At 38.5% G+C, this 20,466-nt stretch overlaps 1 protein-coding gene across 1 annotated transcript in view; it reads left to right on the top strand.

Annotated features, from left to right (window-relative positions):
• The window catches only part of B3GLCT (beta 3-glucosyltransferase), a 118,943-nt gene that overhangs the window by 74,257 nt on the left and 24,220 nt on the right, over positions 1 to 20,466 (top strand). The window contains exon 12 of the mRNA XM_039221122.1: positions 953 to 1,052. Coding sequence (XP_039077053.1) covers positions 953 to 1,052 — 100 coding nt within the window. The remainder of the gene's footprint in view (positions 1 to 952; positions 1,053 to 20,466) is intronic.

The following is a 20,466-nucleotide window of genomic DNA, read 5'->3' as shown; positions in this document are numbered from 1 at the left end:
AATGATTTTAGACTCAGGTTTTTTTGGTAAGCTTGCTTTTTAGATTTCAGTTTAGGTTGCCTTTAAAAATCATTTACTCGTATATCTCTTATTCGATTTCTTACTTAGTTTTTAGTCTGACATTACTATTGCTATTTATATTTTACCTTCCTCCAAAAGGAATTTGAGATGGCCTTCAGATAATGGTTAAAAATACACAAAGAGATCAAGAAAAATGAAAACAAAGGTCAAACTGAGTGGTTTACTATTAGTTAATATTAGCTTGTTCTCTCTGTGTCACCAAATATTTTGTTGAAATCAGGAGTATATTGCTCTTTATTGATTTGAATTTTCTTCCCACGCATTTTATTCTTACCTTGGGCCCCGGCATTTTCCACTAAAGCAGTGACATTTATCTGTTGGCATCTCAGGAGCTATAACTCTTAGTCCACACTGTTCTTTTCTGGGCAAAACCTGCCATGGTATCCGGCATATAGCAAATATTTATAAAGTAAACAAACAAAGGTATAATATCCTGCTTTGGTACCATTGTTTCCCTTTAGTTGTAATGCTTGGAATTACAAAAGTTCCTTCAGAATAAGAACATCTAAGGAAAGGTCTCAGGCTTTATAATTTCTGTGAGGCCTTACTACTTTGTCTGGAGTGGAGATACTAGCCCTAGCTCTGCCTCAGATCAGCTAAGTGGCCTTGTGTTATTCCCATCTCTGGGTCTCCTATTTCCCCATGTGTGAAGTAAATGGCTTAGCCTTCATGATTTCTAAGGTTCCCACACTGGTTCATGAGGCCTGTGAAAATGAGAAAAGGCTAATTTCTTAAATTTCTAATGATTTCTGTGCATGTCAACAGTTAAGCGTTTACTTTTCAAACCTTGAAACTAAAAACATTAAGATGAAATTATAGATGTATTTTAAAGAAAATATTACATTGTAAGTTTTCTTCTTGCCTTTCCTAGGTCATTGTGGAAAGACATTTGCCATTTTGGAAAGATTTTTGAATCACAGCCATGACAAAATAGCATGGTTAGTCATTGTGGATGATGACACGTTAATAAGGTAAGGTGTCCTTCTCATCCTAGGGTGGCTTTATATTCTATGTATGTTCATATTCAGAAGCTATGATAGGTACTTCTGCTTCTGGCCAAGATGGAGTAACAGGGACTAGATTTACCATCATGTTTCAAACAATGCCCCAAAGAGGACAAAGTATATGAAATGAGGGTTTTTTAAGACCCTGGACCTTAGGCAGCAAAGGACAGTGACCCGTGAGACCCAGGAAACATATGAAGGAGTTCTATGATGGCCCCAGCTAACCGCCTTTGGAGAGTGTAAGTAGCCACTGAGGGAAGGGAGCCCAGGTGGAACTTGGCCAGCTCCTTGAGGGGAAGAGATGACACTGGGAGCCCGGGGTGACTGAGGCCGTTAGCTTGCAGGACAGAGCACTGGGGAGGGAGAGCTGCACAGGAAGAACGCTGGAGGTCTGTTGGGGCTCCCCTCAAATATTCGGCAGAGTACTGATCAGTGCATACATGTAAGGAAACTACTGGAGGCTGGGGGGAGAACCAGCCAAGATGATGAGAGGGGACATTGTCCAAAACTCACACAGGGCTGAGTATAGTACCTGTTTGCACCAGCCAGACTAGGAGACCCTAGATTCATAGGGTATTGGGTAGAGTATATAGAAGTATCTTGCTTTAATAATGGTTGGATTAAGTACTGTTCCAGTCCTGCCTATGAGATCTTAAAAGACCAAATTGTTTCCAGATAACTAGTCTGAATTCCAGCTAACAAAGCTCAAGATTTATAGAAATACCAAAATATCCATCACCCAACAAGAAATCACAATGCTTGGCATTCAATCAAAAGTTTCCAAACATGGAAAGCAATAGGAAAATGTACCCATGATGAGAAAAATCAGCTGATTAAAATTGCCCCAAAAATGACAGCGTTAACTAGTTATTTATAACTACAAGTTCTGTTAGTTACAGCTTAGTGACTCTTAACATTTGTTCACAAAGGGACATGAAAGGTATAACCAAACTGAACTTCTAGAGACAAAAACTACCTTGTCTGAGGTGAAAAATCCATTGGATAAGATTAACAGCATTGGGGAAGTACAGTCATGTTTTGCCACATGTTCATTTAGAGTTTATTTTTTTTCTTTATATTTACCAGCAATAATATCTCATTGTCCAGTAAGGTCTTAAATCTGTTTTTTAGCTTGAGCTTGTCACCTTTTCCTTCTAAGACTCTCAAATCATCCTTGATCACATGAACTCTTATGATTTCTCCTAAGCCATAAAACTGCATAATTACAAGATGTAGCATCAAAACTTTAAAAACTAAAAAAAAACATAAGTAGACAAGAAAGAGAAAAAGTGAAACTAGAATTTTAGAATCAGGAAAGGAAAAAGAAAAGGCAAATTCATCTCTGAAGTTATGACTAAAACACCCAAAAGTAAATAAATTCAAATGAAAATTTCATAAGGGACATGGATAAAAATTAGGAAAGCATTCCAGGAAGTGAAAATGGGCTCTATTAGTTAAAAGGGTGAGAAAAAAGTGGTTAAAATGAAGAGTCAGTGAAGTCCAACACCTGTATAATTGGAGTTCCTGATTCAAAAAAATAAAACCTAGAAATAAAAGAGGCCTCTAATGTATACATTAAAAGGGTCTACCTGGTAGGTGCCATGGAAAATTGACCTGGGATCATCACCTCTTCCCATAGCTAGATAACACTAATAGATTTTGATGATAACTTCTTCTGAGTCTTGAGGCAAAATGATGAAATAATCTACAGAGCAAGAAACTAAGGCTGGCATCAGAAACAGGAGAGGAACATGTTAAACTCAAAAGACTAAATCACTAATTTTATATGCAGCTACAGTGCTCTTCAGTCTCAATAGGAACTTTCTTAATGTCCACCAGCTAAAGGAGTAGTGTGCACATGCATCCTTCCTGGGGTGTATATTAGACAAAGAACTTCATACAAACAAGAGAGATGGAATTTGGGTAAGGGGACTGATGGTTAACATTTCATATATTTAACTAAAATTAAAACAGGGCTGAGGAATAGGTATATAGGTAGGGGAATGGTATATAAACATAATATGTTTTGACAAAGTATAGGCATGCAACTTTAAAAAAATGGAAAGAAAAGGGAAAGTAGGATAAGATCATGGCTTATTGTAGAGCTAGTAAATGGGATTCAAAGGATACCGTGTAAAATGGACAGATCTTAATAATGTTAAATAGGAGGGGCACCTGGGTGGTTCAGTCAGTTGAGTGTCTGACTTTGGCTCAGGTCATGATCTCCCAGTGTGTAAGTTCAAGCTCTGCTTCGGGCTCTGTGCAGAGAGAGCCTGGAGCCTGCTTCAGATTCTGTGTCTCCCTTTCTCACTGCCCCTCCCCTGCTTGCACTCTATCTCTCGCTCTCAAAAATAAACAAACATTTAAAAAAATGTTTTTAATGTTAAATAGGAAAAACACAATAAGGCATAAAAAGTTAAATACAAGAATAATGGGGAAAAGCTTCCAACACCAAGAATATTTTTTAAAGCAAAAAGTAAAGAAACAGTAAGTAGTATAATTCAAATCCAAAGTAATTTCAGTATTGAAACCAAATATTATGAGTCATGTCACTAAATCTGAATGGGTTTAACTCACCTAAGAACTTTTAAGATTGGTTCATAAAACAAATCCCAACTCTATGTTTTTGTGTAAGAGACATACATAAAACATAGTCCTTCAAAAAGTCTAAGAATAAAGGGATGGATAAAGATTTGCCAAACCAAAGAGAATTAAAAAGACTCCATTCCCAACAAAAAACAAACAAACAAACAAACAAAACTAGAAAAGTATCAAAAAGCCAACCCAAAAAAGCATATGAGGGGAAATAATAAAGATACACGTAGAAATGATGAGGTAGAAAAAGATCAAATTAATGAATGAGAATTTTGTTTCTTTGAAAAAATTGTGTTGAATGATTTTCTCATTTAATTGTATCAACTGGAAATCAAAGTGCACAAGATTATATTTAGGAATGAAGGGGAAATAAAGCTGGCTTCTGAAAAAGGGTTGGGTGGGAGAATAGGATGGAGTATGGGAGGGTATGACACTTCTGAATTCATCTTTTAATTTAGTTGATTTGGGGAAGCATGCTCATATTTTACATATTTGACAGGATTAAAGTCAATAAGGATGGAGAGAAAACTGAAACAAATGAACCCAACTGTCTTTTGAATGAAAACATAATCACACTGAAGGAAAACTATATCTGATGCAAGTAACCGTAGAAGACCATATTTGGAAGTATACTTTACTCAGGTGTGGGAAGAGGTGAGGAATGTGGGACAGATCCTGAATTTTCAGTTAGTCTGATTTTTGTAGTGATGTGGTAAAGCAATTCTGAAGTTATTTTAGGTACACTAGAGGATTGAGTAAATGGTATTAGAAGCTAGGGTTGTACAAGAAGGAAATTGTGCAAGAAGAAAAATATGGCTATGGAATAAGGCAGGTCAAGGAAGCCTGTGGGAGTAGATTGCAAGTGGAGACATTTCTCAATGTATAATTTTTGTCAGACCCATGATTTCTAAAGTATGTGCACATGTACGTGTAGGCTTCTTAGTTCTATTAAAGAAGACAGCATCACTTATCATCAGGGAATACAAATCAAAACCACACTGAGACACCACTTCATGCAGGTCAGAGTGGCTAAAATGAACAAATCAGGAGACTTTAGATGCTGGCGAGGATGTGGAGAAACTTGCACCCTCCTACACTTTTGGTGGGTATGTAAACTGGTTCAGCCCCTCTGGAAAACAGTGTGGAGGTTCTTCAAAAAATTAACAATAGAACTCCCCTATGACCCAGCAATAGCACTGCTAGGAATTTCCCCAAGGGATACAGCAGTGCAGATGTATAGGGGCACATGTACCCCAATGTTCAAAGCAGCACTCTCAACAATAGCCAAATCACAGCTAAGTGTCCATCAACTGATGAATGGATCAAGAAGATGTGGTTTACCTATATAATGGAATACTACATGGCAATGAGAAAGAATGAAATCTGGCCATTTGTAGCAACGTGGATGGATTTTGAGGGTGTTATGCTGAGCGAAATAAGTCAGAGAAAGCTAGATACCATATGCTTCCACTTATAGGAGGATTAGGAGAAACTTAACGGAGGACCATGTGGGAGGAGAAGGGGAAAAATAGTGGGGGAGAGGGAGGAAGGCAAACTATGAGAGACCCTTGAATACTGAGAACAAACTGAGGGCTAATGCGGGGGAAGAGGGGAATGGGGGTGATGGGCATGGAAGAGGGCACTTGTTGGGATGAGCACTGGGTGTTATATGGAATCCAACTTAACAATAAATTATGAAAGAAAAAAAAAGCAGATATACCAGTAGCACTGACCAACGGGGGAGCACTGGGGTGCTGGCTGCCCCCACTAAAAGGAACCAGTCCTTCCCAGAGAAATCATGGATTTTAATGCTGAGGCAAGAACATTTGCCCTCCCCACCTTCGCCCCCTTACTTTCTGGTATAAGAAGAAAAGGATTTTCTTTTAGGAGGACAAAGAAGCAAGCTTGAAAGTTTTCCCATTGGCCAAATCTTGTACTAGCATCATTAATTAAGGACAGCAATAAATTATGAACCATTAAGATTAGGAATCCATGAGTTTATGCTTATAAGAAATAGAAAATAGGCAAATAGGTAAATGGGGAAGAAGGGTGGTATATTAGAGTGGGCACCATGACAAAATACCATCGAGTGGGTGGCTTAAAACAATAGACATTTATTTCTCACAGTTCTGATGCATGGAGGTCCAAGATCAAGGTATTGGCAAGGTAGGTTTCTGAGGCCTCTTCTGTTGGGTTGAAGGCAGCCACCATCTCTGTGTCTTCACAGGACCTCTTCTTTGTGCTCTATGGGGAGAGAGCTCTCTAGTGTCTCTTCTTATAAGGACATTAATTCTACTGGATTAGAGTCCTATACTTAGGACCTTATTTAACTTTAATTACCTCCGTAGAGGCCTCATTTCCAAATATAATCCCACTGGTTGTTCTGGCTTCAACATAGAAATTTGGTGGTGGCACAATTCCATCCCTAGCATGTGGGCTCTTGCTTGCTGGTTGAGGAGTTCTGACTGGTAAATGTGGAGGTAGTGATGGAGTGGGAAAAGCCATCACTTTGTAACCATCATAGTAAAGATTAAAGTAACAGTCATTAATGGATGCTGAACTAGGGGTACATTTTAATGAGGACCAGGATGTTTGCTGGTGTTAAAGAGTTTGCCCAGAGACTCTTAGAGATAGCAATGGAAAGGTGTAAGATGTGTAGATGACTCAGCTCACCTTGTCCCATGGATACACCCAGATTCCACACACATTAGTGTAATTAACCCAGAAAATGACACAAAGACTGGCAGAACAGAATCTTCACAGCCACACATACAGAGGCCACATCAACAATTGTAGGAAGGGCAGAGATGCAGTCAGGAACCAAGCTGATTGACCGGGCTGTCCATGGAAGGGCCACTATAAGCATGGAGAAGGGAGAGGAACAGACCCCACCCACACTGGGCACCCCAGTATGGAACTACTTGCACTGGGAAGATGAATCCCCATAACACTTAGCCTTGAAGACTAGAAGGGATTAACATTGCCAGTCTTTACAGCCTTTACACCTGGAGCTTTAAATTTCAGAGGCTCAGCTTTGGGAAAGTTGGAGGGTCATAGGAAATGGAGTCCTCACCCTTAAGAGACAACATAACAGCCCCACTGAGATACAGCATAGAAGCAGGAGTATGAAAAAACCTGGGAAGATTTATTAATCTCAGAACATATGCTGGAGGAGCAAGAATCTTAAGAGACTTCTCCAAGAACAAAAGAGTTGGCAGGCACCATTTCCCTTCCCTCTCCCCTATCCCCCAGCCTAGACACATGGACATGTGCAGAAGCCAGCACAGTGCTAACAGTCTCCATGCAGTTTGCTAACCATCCACCACCCCTGTGCTTTTCTGCAGACTGTCCCCTCCAACCAGGCCTTGGCAGGAGTTCTCTAAAGCAGCACCAGGTCTCCTGCCACAGCAGACTGGAGCAGACCTTGCTGACAGTGTACACCCTGTGCCTATGCTCTCCTGTAGACCCACCCCCTCTACCCAGCCCAAGCAAGTCCATCCAAAGTGGTGCCATAAGCCTGGAAATGTGCAAGCAGCCCCAGTGGGGGCCAGCACCACTCCAAGTGACTCCTGCCCCTGGGAGAGGGGAAGATAAAAACACACCAGTTCTACTGTGGCCCCAGCAGTGGCCTGGTGACAGACAAATGGTCTGACTGTAGGCCCCACCCACCAATAGCTTCCCAGAGGACAGTACAGGGAGAGTGCCCTACAAGTCAGTGCTACTGCGTCTCTGGCAGATACCTGGTCTGACCCAACTCATGCCCAAGGCGGCCCCAGACTAGCCCATTAACAACTGAGGGACCAAACCCTGCCCACTACAGCCAGACAACTGGGATGAAGGCAAAAGCAGCTTAGCCACAACAGTAGGGTGCACACAACACACACTGGAGACAGCCCTGAAGTTCAAGGTTCTGGTGAATACAGGCATTGCACTACAGGGCATCACAGGATTTGTTCTTCATAAGGCAACTACTTTTAAGATCAGGAGATATAACTGTCTTTACTAGTACATAGAGATAGACCAGAGAGAGACTTAGACAAAATGAAACCGAGGAATATGTCCCAAATGAAAAGAATAGAACAAAATCACAGCAGGAGAGCTAAATAAAATGGAGATAAGTAATATTCCTAGAAATTTAAAGTAATGGTCATAAGTATATCCACTGGACTAGAGAAAAGAGTGGAGGATCCCTGAGACCCTCCAAGGAGAGAAAACAAAGAACCAGAGATGAAGATTCAATAACAAAGTAGAAATACACTAGATGGAATAGTACACAAGAGGAAGTAGAAGAATGGATTAGCAGCCTGGAGGACAGGTTGAACAGGAGAGAGAAAAAATAATAAAACAGATTAAGGTAACTCAGTGACAGCATCAAGTGTTACATTATAGGGATCCCAGAAGGAGAAGAGAGTAAAGAGGGCAGAAAATTTATTTGAAGAAATAGCTGAAAACTTCCCTAATCTAGGAAAGGAAACAAATCCAGATCCAGTGGCACAGAGAGCCCCCCAAAAGTCAGCCCAAGGAGGTCCACACCAAGACACATAGTAACTACAATGGCAAAAATCAGTGGTAAAGAGAATTTTAAAAGGAGATAAAAAAAAAAAGAGTTACACACAAGGGTAAACCCTAAAGGCTATCAGCCAATTTTTTTAGCAGAAACTTTGACTATATCATGCCACTCCCTTCTGGCTTGCAAAGTGCTACAAGAAAACAACAACAACAAAAACAAATCTGCAGCCAAAAATACTCTATCCAGCATGGCTATCTTTCCGAATAGAAGGACAGATAAAGAGCTTCCCAGACAAAAGTTAAGTGAATTTATCACCACCAAACCAGCCCTACAAGAAATGTTAAAGGGGACTCTGAGTAGGAAGCAAAGACTGTAAGCAGGAGTAAGAAAAGTAGGAAGCACAAAAGCAGTAAAATTGTGTATATTTAAAAAAAAAACAGTCAAGAGATTAACAAAAGAACGGATGTATATGCCTGAAATTGGGGTTGAGGGAGTAAAGATTTAGTGCTTTCAGAATGGGTTCAAACTTAAGTGACCCTCAGTGTAGACTGTTTATATGCATAAAATATTATATATAAACCTAATAGTAATCACAAATCAAAAAACTAGTAATGGATATGCAAAAAATAAAAGGAATCCAGGTATATCACTAAAGAAAGCTAGCAAACTGATAGAAGAGAACAAGAAAGGAACAGAGAAGGACTACAAAAACAATCATAAGACAAAATGGCAGGAAATATATATCAACAATTACTTTGAATGTAAATGGACTAAAATGCTCCAGTCAAAAGACACAGGGTGACAGAATGGATAACAACACCCATTGATATGCTGCCTACAGGAGACTCATTTCAGACCTAAAGATACATGCATATTCATAATGCAGGGATGGAAAAGCTTTTATCATGAAAATGGAAGTGAAAAGAAAGCCAGGGTAGCAATCCTATGTCAGAAAAATAGACTTTAAAACAAGGACTATAATGAGACCAAGGATACCATATGATCATAAAGGGAACAATCCATCAAGAAGATTTAACAATTGTCAATAGTGATGCATCCAACATGGGAGCACCCAAGTATATAAAGCCCCTAGTAACAAAGGTAGTAACTGATAGTGATATGATAATAGTAAGGGCTTCAACACCCCACTTATGTCAGTGGATAGACCATCCCAGCAGAAAGTCAGTAAGTAAGCAGTGGCTTTGAATGACCAGATGGTTCTAACCAATCTGCTTACAACATACGATCCTAAACCAGTGGAATATGCATTTTTTAAGTGCAGAGGGAACATTCTCCAGGATAGCTCACATGGTAGGCCAGAAAACAAGCCTCAACAAATTAAAAAAGATTCTAATCATATTATGCATCTTTTCCAACCATAACACTATGAAACTCGAAATCAACCATAAGAAAAAAATCTGGAAAGAACACAAATACATGGAGGTCAAATAAACACAATAAACATGCTACTAATCAATAAACAGGTAAACCAAAAAATCAAAGAGTAAATAAAAATATACATGGAGACAATTGAAAATGAAAATGATTGAGGTGCTTGGGTGGCTCTGTTGGTTAAGCATCCAATTTAGGCTCAGGTCATGATCTCAGAGTTGATGAGTTCAAGCCCTGCGTCAGGCCCTGTGCTGACAGCTCAAGAGCCTGGAGCCTGCTTCAGATTCTGTGTCTCCCTCTCTCTCTGCCCCTCCCCTGCTCACACTCTGTCTCTGTCTCTCTCTCAAAAAAGTAAACATTAAAAAAAAGAAAAACTAAAATGATGATCCAAAATTTTACAAAAGATTTTACAAAAGATGTTCTAAGAGGGAAAGTTATAGCTGTATTGGCCTAACTCAAGAAGAAAATCTCAAACAACCTAACCTTATAGCTAAAGGGGCAAACAAAACAAAACAAAAAACCCACAAACAAAACCCCAAATCAGTAGAAGGAGATAATAGAAATTAACAAAATAAAAACTAAAAACATAGAACAGATCATCAATGAAATCAGGAGATGCTTCTTTGAAAAGAATAAAATTGATAAACCTTTAGCCAGACACGTGGAAACATAACAAAAACAAAAAATCAGACTCAAATTCAGAAATAAAAGACGAGAAATAACAGACCATAGAAATACAAAGTATTATAAGAGAATATTATGAAAAATTCTATGGCATACTGAACAACCTAGAAGAAACATACATTCCTAGAAACATACAACCTCCCAGAACTGAATGGGGAAGAAACAGAAAATTTGAACAGAGCAATTCCCAGCAAGGAAATTGAGTCCCAACAAAGGTCCAGACCCAGGTGGTGAATTCTACCAAACATTTAAAGGAAAGCTAACACCTGTTCTTCTCAAACTATTCCAAAAAATAGAAGAAAAGCTTCCAAGTTTTCTACGAGGCCAGCATTACCCTGATAAATACGCTAGAAATAAGGAGAGCTATAGGCCAACATCCTGATGAACATAGATGCAAAAATCCTCAATAACATATTAGCAGACCTAATCCAACAATACATTAAAATAATCATTCACCACAATCAAGTGGGATGTGTTCCCAGGATACAAGAGTGGTTCATATTTGCAAACCAGTAGGGTATATCACATTAAGAGAAAGAATAAAAACTATATGATCATTTCAATAGATGCAGAAAAAGCATTTGACAGAGTACAACATCCACTCATGATAAAACCCTCCACAAAATAGGTTTAGAGGGACCATACCTCAGCATAATAAAGGCCACATATGAAAAATCCACCACTGATATCACATTCAATGGTGAAAGACAGCCTTTCCCATAAGATTAGAAACAAGACAAAGATGTCTACCCTTGCCACTTTTATTTAACATAGTACTGGAAGTTCTAACCACAGAAATCAGACAAGAAATAAAAGGCATCCAAATTGGTAAGGAAGAATTAGAACTTTCACTGTTTCCAGAGGACATAATACCCTATGTAGAAAACTCCAAGACTCCCAGAAAAAACTACTAGAACTGATAAGTGAATTCAGTGAGGTCACAGGTTACAAAAGCATTGTACAGAAATCTGTTGCATTTCTATACATTAATAATGAAGTAGAAGAGAAATTAACAACCCATTTATAATTGTACCAAAAAACAACAAACACCTCAGAATGACCTTAACCAAAGAGGTCTGAACTCTGAAAACCACAAACCACTGATGAAAGAAATTGAGGGCACAAACAAATATTACATGCTCAGAGATTGGGGGGAAGAAATATTATTTAAAGGTCCATACTAAAAACAATTTACAGATTCAGTGCAATCCCTATCAAAATACCAACAGCATTTTTCACAGAACTAGAACAAATAATCCTAAAATTTGTATGGAACCACAAAAGACTCCTTATAGCCAAAGCAATTCTAAGGAAAAAACAAAAAACAAAAAACTAGAGATATCACAATCCCAGGTTAAGATACACTACAAAACTGTAATAATCAAAACCAGTAAGAACTGGCACAAAAATAGACACCTAGATCAATAGAACAAATTAGAGAGCCCAGAAATAAACCCACAATTACATGGTCAATTAATCTACAACAAAGGCAAGAATATGCAATGGGAAAAAGTCTCTTTAAAAAATGATGCTGGGAAAACTGGACAGCTACATGCAAAATAATGAAACTGAAGCACTGTCTTACACCATACACAAAAATAAATTCAAAATGAATTAAAGGCCTAAATGTAAGACATAAAACCCTAAAAATCCTAGAAGAGAGCATAGGTAGTAACTTTCCTGACGTTGGCTATTGCAACATTTTTCTAGATAGGTCTCCTGAGTCAAGGGAGACAAAAGAAAAATAAACTATGGGGACTATATCAAAATAAAAATTTCTTCCCAGCAAAGGAACAATCAACAAAACAAAAAGACAGCCTATTGAATGGGGGAAGGTATGTGCAAATGACATACCTAAACAGGCTTAGTATCCAAAATATATAGAGAAGTTTTACAACTTAACACCAAAAAGACAAATGATCCAGTTAAAAACTGGGCAAAAGACATGAACAGACATTTCTCCAAAGAAGACAGATGGCCGACACATGACAAGATGTTCAGTGTCACTAATTAGAGACATGCAAATCAAAACCACAATGAGTTTTTACCTCATACTTGTCAGAATGGCTAGAATCAAAGACATTAGAAACAACAAGTGTGGCAAGGATATAGAAAAAAAGGAACAATCATGCACTGTTGGGAATGTGAACTGGTGCAGCTACTGTGGATAACACTATGGAGATTCCTTAAAAACTTAAAAATTGCCATTTGATCCAGTAATTCCACTACTGGGTTTTTACCCCAAGAATATGAAAACATTATTTAAAATAGATATATGCACTCCTGTGTTTCTTGAAGCTATTTACAATGGCCCAATTATGAAAGCTACCTCAGTATCCGTTGTGTCTATTGATAAAGGAATGGAAAAAGAGGTAGTATATACACACGTACACACACATGAATATTACTCAACCATTAAAAAGAATGAAATCCTGCCATGTGCAACAACATTCATGGTTCTAAATGGCATAATGCTAAGTGAAATAAGTTAGAGAATGACAAATACCATATAATTTCACTCATATGTGGAATTTAAGAAACAAAATGAACAAAGAAAAATAGACAAAAATCCCAGACTCTTAGAGTACAAACTGTTGGTTTGAGTGGAACCAAATTAGTGGAATTGGGTGAGGTAATGGGTGAAATAGACGATAAGCACTGAGTAATGTATAGGATTGTTAAATCATTATATTGTATGGCTAAAACTAAAAGGACACTGTACATTAATTATACTGAAATTAAAAAGCAATGGAAAAAGTAACTGTCCAGTGGAGAAATGAGACAACAACTTGTCTGGAATATCCCCAGTGAAGAACAGAAGGGCATCATGTGCCAGACACAGCGTCATACATATATACAGTGACTGGGAAGATATATGCTGGACTTTGTCATGAGGAAACACCAGACAAACCAAATATGAGGATCATCCTATTAAAAACAGGGGAGGTGCATTTATTATTAAAAATTCCAGTGTTATGGAAGACAAAGAGAAGCTGAATAACTATCATAGATTAAGGGGGAATAAAGTGATATGATAAAGAAATGCAATAAGGGATCTTGGACTTCATCCTGTGCTGGAGGGAAAATGTGCTATAATGAACATTGGGTCAGTTGATAAAATTAGAATATGGGTGGTAACTTAGATATAAGCATTTGTTTTCAGTTTTGGAATTCTAATTAAGGCTGCTGTGAACCTTTGTGTACATATCTTTGTATGGATACCTGTTTACTTATCTTGGCTAAATACCTATGAGTGGAATGGCTGGGACATATAATAGCTGTATGTTTAACTTTTTAAAAAAATTACTGGATCAATGTTAAAGTTTTTGAACTCTTAACTTTTACTGTTTTTAGGAGATACACAGTGATGTATTTCATGTTCTTAGGGGGAAAGGGACATAATGTATGAGGTTTACTCCCAAATATTTTAGAAAAGAGAAAATCTATGTACATATACATACCCATGTACACACACATGCACATGTATACTCATACATGCATGTGTATATACACAGATGAATATATATCTATCTACATAGAAAGATTGAGAGAGAATGATATAGCAAATGGAGTAAAGTTAACAACTGGTAAATTTAGGTAAAGGATATATAAGAGTTCTTTCCACTGTACTACTTTTGGAATTTTTCTGTAATCATGAAATTATTTCCAAATAAAATGTTAAAAAATAAAAGCCATAATAGGTAGAATGGAATGTTGTCTGGATTCAAAAAATCAGATAACAATCAGCTAACAAAATGAAGGATAAAAATCATATGATCATCTCAATAGACGTATGAAAAGCACTTTCAAAGATTTGAAAGCACTTTGAAAGATTAAACATCCATTTAGGATAAAAACTCTCAACAAAAGAGGTACGTTCCCTCTAAACCCAAATATGATAAAGTCTGTATGTGAAAAACCCATAGCTAAGATCATCCTCAATGATGAAAACCTGAGAGGGTTTGCCCTAAGATTGGAAAAAAGATGGGGTTCCTGGGTGGCTCAGTCAGCTAAGTGTTTGACTCTTAATCTCAGCTCAGGTCTTGATCTCAGGATTGTGAGTTCAAACCCCACACTGGGCTCCACACTGGGTATGGAGCCTACTTAAAAAAAAAAATGAGGTCTTCTCTCACCACTTTTATTCAACATAGTACTAGAAGTCCTAGCCACAGTAGTCAGGCAAAAAATAAGAGGCATCCATATAGGTAAAGAAGTAGTTTAACTGTCACTTTTTGTAGATAACATGATATTACACATAGAATATCTTTAAAATTCCACCAAAAAACTAATAGAAGTAATAAATAAATTCGCTAAAGTTTCAAGATTCAAAATTTATACCCAGAAAGCAGTAGTGTTTCTATACAGTAACAACAAAGTCACAGAAAGAGAAATTAAGAACATACCATTTACAATTCTACCAAAAAGAGTAAAATACTTAGGAATAAACTTAACCGAGGTGAAAAGGACAACCTTCTTAATGGGAGGAGAAGATATTTGGAAATGATATCTAGTAAGGGGTTAATATCCAAAATATATAAAGAACTCCCATAACTCAACACCAAAAAAACCAATCCAATTAAAAAAGGAGTAGAGGAGGAATGCCTGGGTGGCTTAGTCGGTTAAGTGTCTGACATCAGCTCAAGCCATGATCTCACAGCTTTGAGTTCTAGCTCTGTGTCAGTCGGGCTCTGTGCCGACAGCTCAGACCATAGAGTCTCCTTTGGATTCTGTCTCCGGCTCTCTCTGTCTCTCTCAAATATAAATAAACTTAACATTAAAAACATTAAACTTAACATTTAAAAGATTAAAAAAGTTTTAAAAATAAAAAATGGGCAGAGGACCTGAATTGGTATTCCTCCAAAGACAACATACAGATAGCCAACAGGCACAGGAAAAGATGCTCAATATCAATAATTTTGAGGGGAGTTCAAATCAAAACCACAATGAGATATCATCACACACCTGTCAGAATGGCTAAAATCAAACACAAGAAACAAGTTATGGCAAAGATGTACAGAAAAAAAGAGCCGTTTTTCATTTCTGGTGCAATTGCAAACTGGTGCAGCCACTGTGAAAAATAGTATGGAGGTTCCTCAAAAAGTTAAAAATAGAAATACCATGTAATCTGATAATTCTATTATTGGATATTTAATTTGAAAAGATATATGAACCCCTGTGTTTATTGCAGCATTATTTACAATAGTCCAGACATGGAAGCAGCCCAAGTGTCCATCGATAGGTAAATGGGTAAACATGTGGTGTGTGTGGAGTATTATTCAGCCATAAAAAAGATGTATCTTGTAATTTTGACAACATGGGTGGACCTAAAGGGTATTAAGTGAAATAAGGTGTTTGTCTTTCTCAGTCTGACTTATGATTCCACTAATAAGCAGAATGTAGACTTATAAATACAGAAAACTGATGGTTGCCAGAGAGGAGGGGAGAGGGGGCTGGGCAGGGGGCTGGGCAAGATGTGTGAAGGGTAGGAGGATACAGACCTCCAGTTATGGAATGAGTAAAAGTCATGGGAATAAAAAACAGACCATAAAGAATACAGTAAATGTAATAGCAATGTAATGGGACAGATGGTAGCTATACTTGAGGTAAGCATAACATAATATATAAGCTTGTCAAATCACTAAGTTGTACACCTGAAACCTAGGTAGCAATATGTGTCCAGTATATGCAAAAAAAATCAGTATTATGCTGTAAAAGTGTATATGCAGCACTAAGCTGTTTTGCTCCTCATATAATTTGATAGCATGTAATCTAAAGTGTTGCTGTACTGTTTTTCTTGATTTCTGTGCCTCAGAATTGCCTGGAATGGTAACAGATTGTAAATAAAGTTCCTTTCCTGGATTAATAGCCAATCCATTTGGATAGAATTAGACATCTGTCTGCTTTATCCACATTTCCAGTTTTTAGCAAAGTAAAGTATATGAGGGTTGTCAGACTCAGTTTATGATTTTCCAGCTTTAAAAATGATATTGTGAGTAGGGGAATGGTTGATGTAATACGAAACCCAGATGAGGTGTTAAATCCCAGTTATTTTAACCAAAGAAATTACAAGCTGTGGACTGAATTGATATTTTTATAATATACAGGAGGAAGAGAGATAGATACATTTCTTCTTCGGTCAAGAAGTAGATGTAAATTTGCCCTAGAGGTCTTTGAATTTTTTTGGTTTTTGTTGATTTGGGGTTTTTTACACACAAACTTTCACCAGCCAAAGGCCATAGTTTCCTTAGCTATAAGAATATATTCTCCATAACCAAATGGCAGTCTTACTAGTTATCTGCATTTTTACTTCCCTTTCTCTGCAGAGTTATTAGATGATTTGCTAAAGATAGATTATAAACTTGGTGCCCAGAATGTTTGCCTTATGTTCCCCAAACAGGATAGTTTTAAAGATAACATTTTCTGGCCACTCAGAAACTGTCAATATTGTCAGAGGCCTTGACCTGCAGACAGATATAAATGTGATCAGTAAGCTTGTCAACTCTTAGGACCATATTTTTAAGCAATATTTTTCATACATTAGATTTCTTCGCTTTCAGCTTTAGGCTTATTAGTTGGGGTATTTGTGTAAGGTGCATGAGTGTGGATTGGAAAGAGGTCCTGTTTTCCACTTTGTGCATCTCTACTTTGGTTTCTTAGGACCCTACCTTTCCCCCAAAAGAAGAAAAGTATAGTCCCAGAACACTAGTGTTCTAGATGTTAACACTTCTAAGAATTTACGATTAATAACTTAGAGAAATACTTGGTATCATATCTCCCTCATGGAGATACGCGATGCTCATCAAGCTTGAGAAACATTGAAATTTATTTATCTGATTAAAAAAATTTAATTCAAAGATGATCACGGAACCCCTTCATTCAGGGAACACTGATAAATATCATGAGAGAACCTTGGATTTGGTGGTGTGTATCCTGGGAAGCTCTAGTTTAGAACAAACAGTAGAAAGACTTTACAAGGCATTTGTACATGGTAGAAGTTCTTAAAACACGGAAAAACTAACCCTTCTTAACATCAACCTTTGTCTCACCTTTAAAAGGCTATTTCTAGATTTTATTTTCCTATAAAATCTTTTTCTTCACCCTTATGGCAGCTATAGCTACAGGCATTTCTCTGACCAGCTTCTGGATATTCTCACTGCCCTTTTAAAGCTATCTTGTTGACATATGACAAAGAAATATAGGTGCCAGAAGGTATGCATAAATAGACATAGAAAGACCACTTAGGTGGCCTTACTTGGGAGAAACAGATGCATGATTATGCGCCATAATTGAAAGGTTTCCTGGAATGTTTTAACAAAATCCATTTTCCCATCTGCCCGCCATGTGCCTGACATTGACCTCATTTGTACCTCAAAAATTCTGTGTGTGGGCCATTAAAAATTAAAAAATACCAAATGTTAGAAAGTGGCAGAATTTAAAAAAAAAAAAAAAGAAAAAGAAAGTGGCAGAGGTTTATAATGTATCCTCCAAACCAGGAAGATATGTTCATACTGAAAAATGAACGAAGCTGCTCCCTCCTGTTCACAGCGTGAACAGTGAATAAAAATTCAGGGTAACTTACTGACAGGCAGTTGGGTGGGCCAATGGACAGAAGATCCAGGCTGAAATATGGTCTTAATCTCCATCCCTATTCCTAGCCTTTATCTGGAACTTTCCCCAGCTCTTATGGAATGAGGGGCATGGTGGGGAGGTCATGGGGTAGTTCTCTTAAATGGCACCATCTGTGTACTGGATAGCCACCAGTTCTCTGAAGTGGTGCCACCTGTGCACTGGGGCTGGCGAGCACAAGACGGAGTCCCACAGATGGAGTCAATGTTATTAGCACTCCTGCATTCCACCTTGGACATCTTTTTGGCCTGTACAATCTTTGCCCACCATTCTTAGAGCCAGATATCAGGAGGTGACTTGTAACCCATGCCACAGCAGCAATATAACTAACAACTCGGGCTTAACCAGTACCACCCCTGGTTTTTCACCATTCCTCATTGTTTTTTTTTTTTTTTTTTATGTGTATTTAAGAGAGTGAGTGAGCACATGCGAGTTGGGGGAGGGGCAGAGAGAGAGAGAATCCTAAGCAGGCTCCTTGCTGTCAGTGTGGAGTCTGACTTGGGGTTTGATCCCATGAACCAGGAGATCATGGCCTGACCCAAAATCAAGAGTTGGATGCTTAACCCACTGAGCCACCCAGGGACCCTGAACCCTTCCTAATTCCTGAGGGGTAGAGGTGATGACCCCTCTAGCTACTTCCTGCTGGAAAGGGGTATAGATCATGATTTCACGAATTAAAAACTGCCTTGCATCACACTGCAGATATTCCCTAGCACTAAGTTGAGCTCCCATCCTTTGTAACCACTGTTTTGGAAGTCTTGTATATAGTCTTAGCATCTCATTCTACATTTTATAACAAGGTCAATTAGGACCATTTGGTTAAACAGTGGTGTCTTTTCAGGAGGTGGTCCTGCCAATATGATTTCAAAGTCAGGTTTATGGAGTGCAAGCAGTCAGGTAGTAAATGAGCTGTATATGCATGGAACCCGGAAGAATTCAGAATCTAGCCCCCCAGTTTTAGAGGTAAACAGTAAACATGCAATCAGAACTAGAACCTAACACCCATAAAAGTATGTTACTGAAACCTTTTTTTTTCCTAAAATCACCCTCATTTCTATAAAAGGTAGCCAAATTACGACTGTTTGTAAAACAAGTCCAGTTTTAACAAACTTGGCCCAAATATTTACATATGTGCAACAAGACTGGTGACTGGCCATTTAGGTTCTTTTAAATCTGCTTTTCTGGAACTTCTCAGAAGGAATTTCAGTTGGAGCCTTTAACAGCCTTTGAAAGCCAGAGACCAAGTCAAATACTTGCCATCAGACTCACCCGCAACACCTTTACTTTGAATGAGTTCCTCTCTTCTTGAGATCCCCAAGTGACTTTCCTTCCTTACCCGGTAGAGCTCCCAGGAAACCTGGAAGCAAAGTAGCAGGCCATTTTCTTCCAAAGGGTTTCCTTGTCTCTGTCTAGTCAGTCTTAGTTCCTTGGTGCTCTTGGCCATATCTGAGTCTCTACGTGTATCTTTCTTTTCTTTCTTTCTTTTTTTTTTAATGTTTTATTTATTTTTAGGAGAGAGAGAGAGACAGCGTGAGCAGGGGAGGGTCAGAGAGAGAGGGAGTCACAGACTGAAACAGGCTCCAGGCTCTGAGCTGGCAGTCAGCACAGAGCCCGACGCGGGGCTCGAACCCACGAACCGCGAGATCATGACCTAAGCGAAAGTCGAACGCTTAACCAAGCCACCCAGGCGCCCCACTACGTGTCTCTTTCAAATGTGACCTTCCAGTCAAAGCCTTGGTAATCAAGGTTTCCAGTGGTGTCCTATTATAAGAACGTACTGTTATCAAACTTATGCAAATAACTATAATTGATTTGCCATTTTGTTGTTACCACAAGCCCCGGCCAAACCCTTCTGGATGTGAATTTACATCCAATTCACCACAAACATCTGGCATTCACATCCCAAGCCCTGTTATTTATTTTACTACCATTTTTTCCTTTATTTCTCCACCTAAATTTGAGGCATTTCCATTGATTAAGAGTGCATTCAGCCAGTGAGTATTAGAGGTAGCACAATCTGATGGTTAGTGCAAAGCCAATAAATGGTTAATTCCACATGGGTCCTCCAGTTGTCCACTTTTGCATGCACTGGAGGGCAATGCTGGCCTAACCCTTAGTTTCTAGGAGTAGGCAGTGTCCGCCCCTGAAATTCTTCCACTGGCAGAGGAGTACTTGGCAACACATATGGCTTTATTAGCCTCCCTTCAAAGTGAATTGCTTTCCATCAGGCATTGCCTTCTAGAGGCTCAGCAAGACCAACTTGGGTTGCTTGTCTAGATTTTCTCTCAGGGTCCCAGATAATATTAGATCTTGCTACCAGTGTTTACAAGATCTTCATAGATGCCCTTTCTGCCATTTCTTCATCAGCGGGATCCTTTGTTTTTCCTTCCTTTTAAATCTATTTCCCTCAGAAGGGATTCTTTGAATTTCATTCAAGTCCACCACCATAGCGGCTACTGTAGCAAGGGGCCATTTAGCTACAGGGGCAAGAGCAAATACTAAAGTCCCATACAGTGCTCCTGGGGTTGAGATACCGTCATTCATACCAGAGGAATGTAATTATTCATTTGGGCC

The sequence above is a fragment of the Hyaena hyaena genome, unplaced genomic scaffold, assembly GCF_003009895.1.
Source record: "Hyaena hyaena isolate Hyena2069 unplaced genomic scaffold, ASM300989v1 scaffold_944, whole genome shotgun sequence".
Taxonomy (NCBI): Eukaryota; Metazoa; Chordata; class Mammalia; order Carnivora; family Hyaenidae; genus Hyaena; species Hyaena hyaena.
Note: the sequence above shows the minus strand (reverse complement) of the source record. Positions and strands in the feature narration are given on the sequence as shown.